This window comes from Nannospalax galili, unplaced genomic scaffold (genome assembly GCF_000622305.1).
Source record: "Nannospalax galili isolate Female #2095 unplaced genomic scaffold, S.galili_v1.0 scaffold27, whole genome shotgun sequence".
NCBI classification, from domain to species: Eukaryota; Metazoa; Chordata; class Mammalia; order Rodentia; family Spalacidae; genus Nannospalax; species Nannospalax galili.
This window is the reverse complement of record NW_008357993.1, coordinates 3,422,228-3,430,285: the sequence shown is the minus strand read 5'-3', so window position 1 is coordinate 3,430,285 and position 8,058 is coordinate 3,422,228. Positions and strand designations below refer to the sequence as shown.

The 8,058-nt window shown below is 38.6% G+C and overlaps 1 protein-coding gene across 7 annotated transcripts in view; it reads left to right on the top strand.

Annotated features, from left to right (window-relative positions):
* Positions 1 to 8,058, top strand: part of Fer (FER tyrosine kinase) — a 512,255-nt gene that overhangs the window by 501,078 nt on the left and 3,119 nt on the right. For all 7 annotated transcript variants that reach the window (XM_029557642.1, XM_008856015.3, XM_008856016.3 and 4 more), the window contains one exon: positions 1,199 to 1,353. In XM_029557642.1, coding sequence (XP_029413502.1) covers positions 1,199 to 1,353 — 155 coding nt within the window. The remainder of the gene's footprint in view (positions 1 to 1,198; positions 1,354 to 8,058) is intronic.

The following is an 8,058-nucleotide window of genomic DNA, read 5'->3' as shown; positions in this document are numbered from 1 at the left end:
GCATAAGTTTGCAATCCCATCGGCATTGATTGTTTTCCTTTCTCTGCATCCTCAAAAGCATTTGGTATCATTTGTTCTTTTGATCTTAGCCAGTCTGACTGGGGTAAGATGAAATCTTAAAGTGGTTTTCATTTGCATTTCCCTAATTATTAGTGATGTTGAACATCTTTTAAGATGCTTCATAGCCATCTTTACTTCAAGAAATGGACATTAGGAAGTAACTGTCTCTACCACACCTCCTACCTCTGACACACACCCTCCCTTCGGGCCTTTAATTAAATATATAATCAAAGAGACCTTCCCTACATGCCTATTAATCTAGGATCCTTAAATCTCTGTCCCCTTACCAACTTTTTTCTTCTTTATACTCATACACACAAAATCATGTGTGATACACAGACAGACACAGACACAGACACACACACACACACACACACACACACAGAGTTTTATTTACATATGGATTTAATTACCGAATGTCCTCACTAGAATTAGAGAAGGAAGTTTGTTTTGTTCACTTTGATATGGTACATGATTGGGAGAGTAGAACCTGGGGATGAGGGAGGGGGGAGCGGACAAAACCAGGTCACCATGTATTTTTGCCTGTACTAGGTGTAGTAAGATGTTGCCCATGCCATCACCACCTTAGTCATTTTCCCTCCTTTGAGAAGCTCTAGGGATAGCCTGTTACTGTAGCCACATGCCACAATTTAAATTTAATAAACTAGAATTATAAAATGAAAAATCAGTTTCTCAGTCACACTAGTTACACTGCAAGTATTCAGCAGCACATACAGCGGTTGACTACCTTTTGGGGGAGTGTAGACAGCAGTCCATTATTCCAGGCAGTTCTGTTGGGCAGTGCTGCCCTAGGGAAGCCAGTCAACAGGGAATTTGTCAAATTCTCTTAGCTTCTTCTCTGTGACTTTCTCTTTTAACACAGAATCTGTTTTTCTATTTAAATGGAAATAAATGTCATACCTAGAAAACTAGCATGTGGCCTGCTCCATATGCAAATGTTCTCATGGGTGCTTTTTACCGTGACAGAATAGATGGGAAGACGGGTAAATCACCAGCATTCTTAACCTCATTATAAATACACTGCAAATGTGAAAATGCAAAGTGTGGAAGTCATAAATGTGAATGCGACTTTTCAATTTGTTTTAATAGGTGTTTTCTGTGTCTTGTTATAACTTAGGGACCTTGCTGCAAGAAACTGCCTGGTAGGTGAAAATAACATTCTGAAAATCAGTGACTTTGGAATGTCTCGTCAAGAGGACGGTGGAGTGTATTCATCTTCTGGCTTAAAGCAGATTCCAATTAAATGGACAGCACCAGAAGCTCTTAATTATGGTAAGAATGAACTCCTTTTTTTTCTTTTGATGGTAAAACTGGACTGCATCTTCATAAAATCCTTGTTCTAATTTACTTTGTTGCTGTGAAACACACTATGAACAAAAGCAACTTGGGGAAGAAAAGGTTTATTTGGCTTACAGAGTATAGTCATCATGGGGGAAGCCAAGGCAGGAACTGAATAAAGCCACCACTGAGGAATGCTGCTTGCTGGCCTGTAGTGGGCTGGGTGGGCCCTCCTGCATCAATTACCAATTTAGAAAATGCCTCGGAGGGCTGGCCAAAGGCTAGCCCAATGGTGGAAATTCCTCAATTGAGATTCCCTCTTCCCAGGAGACTCTAGTTTGTGTCAAGTTGACAAAAAGTAATCATCACAACACTCACAAGCAATATTCAGGGGTAGAATAGATCAACACAGGTAATATATGAATGCTCATAGCCTGCTTGTAGACATGGACAGAAGTGTTCGTTAAAATTACTGATTAGATTTCTTTTCTTTTTTTTTTTTTTTGAAATCAATTTTATTTTTTGTTGCAACACAAAGGCAATTATGTTGACTCAAAATTTCTCTTTATAGCCTATGATAGAGTAAAAGTCCCCAGTACATTGACTCACTGACTCGTTAAAGCTTGTGGAAATAATTTACTCTGTTTTCTGTTGCTGTAACAAAATACTTGAGACCTTGGTGATTTCCAAAGAATAGAAAGTTTTTTTCTCAAGTTTCTAGAAGCTGAATTATTCAAGATATTGATGCTGGTGCCTGCTTGACATCTGGTCAAGATTTACTTGCCTGTATTGTAACATGTTGCCATAGGGCAAGCATGCCAGATGGAACTCAGTTTGATAACAAAAGTACTCTAGTGATCACCAGGAATGGCTTAACATACTCATGAAAGCAAAGCCCTCAGGGCCACTTCACCTACAAAAGGTCCCACCTCTCATTACTGTTGTATTGGGGGCCAAGTTTTCAGCACATGAAATCCAGAGGCCATATGCAACCTAGAACAATGTAAAATCTCACATAATTGAAATCAACTTATTTTTGAACTCTAATTCAACTCTGTGATATGGAATTTTGTTTCTTTTCTTTTTTTTTAAACTTTTACAAAAACTTTATTGAGCATATTATACATGCATATAAGATGTTTTGATCAAATCCATGCCCACTCCCTCCCCTCCAACATTTCCCCCCCTGAAGAGGTAACCCTAAAATCTTTTAAGGGTTAGATACAAGCTCCCAAATACTTTTGATATTTTTGACCTTTGAAACAGAGTATGTTGTTAACAGGACCAAGGACATTTTGACTTCTAGCCCAGAAACTTGCTACTTTTCTTTGGGGTCTTTTTACCCTAACTGCCTAGCCAATTCCTACCTCCTATTCTTACATTGACTAGATTTCTATATGCAAGATTGCTACATTAAAAGAGTAAATAAACATGACTACCCATCTGAAAATTCCTAATATTCAAAAGGGATTTTTTTTTTTTTTTACAGTCATGCATCAGTGTTGCTGAGGCTCTGGGCCCATCAGTTTGAATGTCTTAGAATTGGTTCAGTGATCTCATCTAGTGTTAAATATTAAGTCAATCGATATTTTACTTTTTCTCTCTGCAAATAACATGAGCTTTTAGCATCTCAATCACTGGAACTTACATAAACCTCGAGGAAAAAGAGAAATAATATGTAAATTTTAAAAGAGCAGGGTTTTTTTCACTTGAATTTTCTTTCTTATTTTTTTTTTTTTTTTTTTTTTTTTTTTTTTTTTTCCCATTTATTTAGTTTGTGTATGGGGAAGATGCATGGGTGCCACAGTAGGCATGTGGAAGGCAGAGGACGACTCGTAGAAGTTGATTTTCTCCTTCTACCATGTAGGTCCTTGGAAATAAACTAAGGCCCTCACTAAACTATCTTGTCAACCCCACATGAAATTTTATGTGCCATTATAGTTGTAAATAAATATGGTTTGCATTCTGCAGTTAAGGTAAAATGAGTTGCAATAAGGTAGGTGACAGCTCAAGAATTTGGGAAAATAAAGACCAGAGTGTGCTATAAGTGAAATTATAAATTATATAATAATTCTAATTTTATTCTTAAGGGAAGCAGTCCTGTAAGTCATGGGTTGGTAAATGGGTGCAATATTTTTAAAAATATCGATTGAGCCAGGCATGATGGAACATGCCTTTAATCCCAGAACTCGGGAGACAGAGGCAGGTGGATATCTGTGAGTTTAAGGCCAGCCTGGTCTACATAGTGAGTTCCAAGTCAGCTGGGGCTACAGGGAGATCCCAGAAGATAGATAGATGATAGATAGATAGATAGATAGATAGACATTTTCCATAATGGCTATACCATGTTTTTAAAAATATTTTATTTATTATTAGATAAATAGATTGATGACAGATAGATAGATAGATAGATAGATAGATAGATAGATAGATAGATAGAAAATAAAAATGCATAAGGCATTTATTGCTTAAATTACAAATAGATCTAAAGCTTAACATAAAATAAGGCATTTTAAAGTGGATAATTAAGTGGCATTTAACACAATTCATAAAATATTGGGCATCCATTTTCTGCAGTTTTGAAACTGTCATCATTCACAATGAAACTATGTACCCAATTAAGCATTTTGTCCCTTCAGCCCTTCACATTACCAGTTTGCTTTTTGTTTCTGTGGATTTACAGCTTTTGGAAATTTCATGTAAATGGATAAGACCCCTTTTGTCTTGTTTGTTTCATTTAATAAAATGTCCATATTGTCACATCAGTATTTCATTCCTCATTAAGACTAGTATTTCAGTCTGTGGGTACACCACAGCTTTTTAGTCTATCAAAGCTTATTTGGGCAGTTATCCCCTTTTGGCTACTGTGCTTAGTACTACACTTCCATAGGTTTTTTTGAGCACCTATAGTCCATTATTCTGAGTATATACTCCAGGTAAAGCTGTTGAATGTGATTGACTTGGAAGCTTATTGGGGCTGATGCAGACACCACAGATAGTGATCTTCACCCACATGCCAGCAAGAGAGGCTCTTGTGAGCTTTCTAGTGATTATAAACTAACCCCCTGTTCCTTAGAAACCAATGAAAATGGCAGCCCAGTCATTTTCCACAGGATTCTTCTCTGGGGTAGGTGCTATTCCTCCTGGGTTATATTACTAACAGAAACAATCGCAGGATAAAAGATAAGGTCATGATTCTTGTATTTACATAGAGGTTTTCTCTAGATTGCAAACCATTTGTAAAAAGCCAAGTGAGTTGTGACTGGATTTAGGAGTCTCCAAAAAATAGCTTTTAAAAGTCCTCTTGTCATTGAAGCAATTAAAAATCTGCCTGATGAAGACTGGAGAGATGGCTCAACAGTTAAGAGCACTGGCTGCTCTTGCAGAAAACGGGGTTCGATGCCCAGCTCACGTGACAGCTAACAACTGTAACTCAAGTTCCAGGGGAATCTGATGCCCTCCTCCAACCTTCATGCAGGGAATACACTAGTATATACAAAAAATAAAAATAGTGGGAAAAAAATCTGCCTCTTGATCGCAGTGTCTTTTGTTGGAATAGTGACCTGACTAAAGTATTTACAAATCTAAGGTCTAACTTCAGATACCTGGAACAGATGGGAAGGTATTTTAAGTAATATGGGCAAGTAGGAAGCTCTTCAGTTGACAGTGAGGAGCATATTTTTAGCAGCCTTTAATATGATGTATAAGATGCAGAACAATTCAGGTGATGCAGAGGAGACTTTAGAGGTAGATGAGGAAAGAGTTTAGTATTTATTATGCACTCCATTAGGATATTCCTGAAAAAACAAAACATTACTGGAGATTGTCTCTACAGCCTCCCAGGTTTTAACAGTCAGGGGTGGAGTACCAGATGGCATGAAAATTCCTATTTCTTGCACTACTTCAGGTTTTCATATGCCTCATTTCCAAGAGCCCTTTCATCTCCACTGATTCTTTCCTTCACTCCTGCCTCACACTGGTGAAACATTATCCAGATCGCCCATGAAAAGGTTGCAGAGATAAAAAGAATCTGTCCGTGGAACCTCTTGAAACTTTGGCTTAAGTCTGTTGAATTAAACTTTGTTTTTAATATTATTTAATGTTTTTAAAAAATGGGGGTGCTGGAGAGATGGCTCAGCGGTTAAGAACAGTGGCTGTTCTTGCAGAAGACCCAGGTTCCAAATCCCAGCACCCACATGGTAGCTAACAACTGTCCATAACTCCAGTCCCAGGGGATCCGATGGCCTCTTCTGTCCTCCACAGGCAATGCACGACATGGGTACACTTACCTACATGCAGGTGATACACACATACACATAAAATAAAAATAAAATATTAAAAAATGATACACTTCTTTTTAAGAATCAAGCAATACTAAAGAGCCTTTATAGAATGTTAGCCTCACTTATTTCTAGCCACACAATTTCCCTTCTATAGACAAACATTCTTTCCTTATTCTCAGCTTGTCCTCCAAGAAGTCTTAGCCATTTATTTATGACTGTCTCCCTGCCTCACTTTCTCAAAAGCAACTTAAGAGAGAAGTAGTTTATCTTTGACTTACAGTTTTAGAGGGATACAGTCCATCATGAGAGAGAAGGCATGGCTGCAGGAACAGGAGGCGGGCTAGTCACATTGACTCAGGAAGGTAGGGCTGGACTCTAAAGCCTCAAAACCTGCCCCCAATGACCTACTTCCTCCAGCAAGACTCCATCTCCTAAAAGCTCCTCAACCTTCCGAAACAGGTGTACCAAATGGGGCCCAAGTTTTCAAGTATATGAACTGATGGGGGACATTTCACGTTCAAGACCAAACTCTTCCCCTAACATTTTTTTTTTTTTTTTGTCTCTTTGAGACAGGGTCTCCGTGAAGCCCAGGCTGGCCTGGAACTCACTGTGTAGACCAGGCTGGCCTTGCTCTCGCAGAAATCTGCCTGCCACTGCCTCCCCAGTGCTATGATTAAAAATGTTTACAACCACACCTGCCTCCACCCCAGTCCCCAACAATTTTTAAAGCACAAAATGGCAGCATACTCGGACTATCGGACTATATGGCATATGTCCCTTCTACCCTCAGTCATAGCTTTCAAAAGAGGTCCTGGGTTTATAAAAGGAAAATAGTGTACTAATCTTCAACTAAGAACTAAAGTCATCTATTTATCAGTTATTGAAAACATTTTCCATGTGTCAGCTGATTGTCTGGGGCTGATGAGTCCTCTAACTTAAATGGTGTGATACAACTACTTATATTCTGAAGGGCCAGAGGCAGGATTTGTAGAGGGAAGTTCTGCTCAGTTATGTGGCTAGGTAGCTACATGACATGGGCAAGACTTCTCCTACCTATGCTTATGTCTCCTTATTTGTAAGATGAAAATTATAGTACCTTTCTCTAGAAGGGTATTGTGAGGATCAAATAAGAACTAAACTAGCAGCAGAATGCTATTCTGACTTTTCTTTGCACCATAAAATTAATCTGGCAAAACCAACTTCAAAAGTCAGGTTATAGGCTTTCAGTTCTTAAGTGTGATCTCTGTTTATATACAACATGACTTACTTGATCTCCACCAGACATTACTTTACAAAATAAGATATGAGTCTATATAACTTAATTTCTCTAAAAATTAGCCTTAACTGTTAGATATTGAATGACTTTCATGAAAAGACTCAATGTGTAAAGAAGAAAAAGCAATTTTCCTACACAACAGCATAGTGAATGTCCTTAATTACCTTCTCTTAAGAAGGAAATGAATTCTCACAGCTGGAGCTGATAACCAGTAAGTATACAACAAATTTCAAGCAGAGTCCTAGTGCTGACAGATTCCCTTTCCATTTCACTTTCTTTGAGAACGGGAAAGAGCCTTTCTTTAAAAAAATATATATATATTATTTTTATTTTATGTGTATGTGTGTATTGCCTGAATGTATGTGAGTGCACCTGTGTCCTGCAATGCCTGCGGAGGTCAGAAGAAGGCAACGGATCCCCTGGAACTGGAGTTACAGACAGTTCTTAGCTGCCATGTGGGTGCTGGGATTCAAACCTGGGTCTTTTTCAAGAACAGCCAGTGTTCTTAACCTCTGCGCCATCTCTCCAGCCTGGGAAGGTGCCTTTCTTTCCTAAAGGAGCAGGACAGTTTTCAAGGAGCAGCATTTACAAATCCTGGAGTGGTAGACCAATAGAACAAGACTCAGGAAACCTTCATGGTGGGCATGATGCCATATGCCTGTAATCCGAGCACTTGGGAAGTAGAGGTTAGAGGATCAGGAGTTTGAGCCCAGCCTGGGCTACAGGAGACCCTGTCTCAAAAAAAAAAAAGAAAAAAATAAGCAAACAGATGCATATGCCACATGTTGGCCTAGTCTCAGGAATGCTTAGCATCTTAGGGACTGGCAAGGATTTTTCTGCCACCCCTCCTCGATTTCAGAGCCATCTCCAGAAGACACTTGGGTAGGATTTTATCTCTGTGCTTCTGCTGAAGGCTACCAAAAAATTCTAATAGCTTAGCTCATGTAGCTCAGAAAACAGGTGCACCAAGATATTTTGACAAAACAAGGCACCGTGTAATTTGAAGTTGTTTTTTATCAACCAGCTATGTTAATTTCCACTCTATTCAAAACACATAGAGTAATATATTTTCTGTAAATTAAACTATCAGTGGAGAAAATGAGACCTTTAAGCATGCAAGAATATCTGCAAACAGTGATG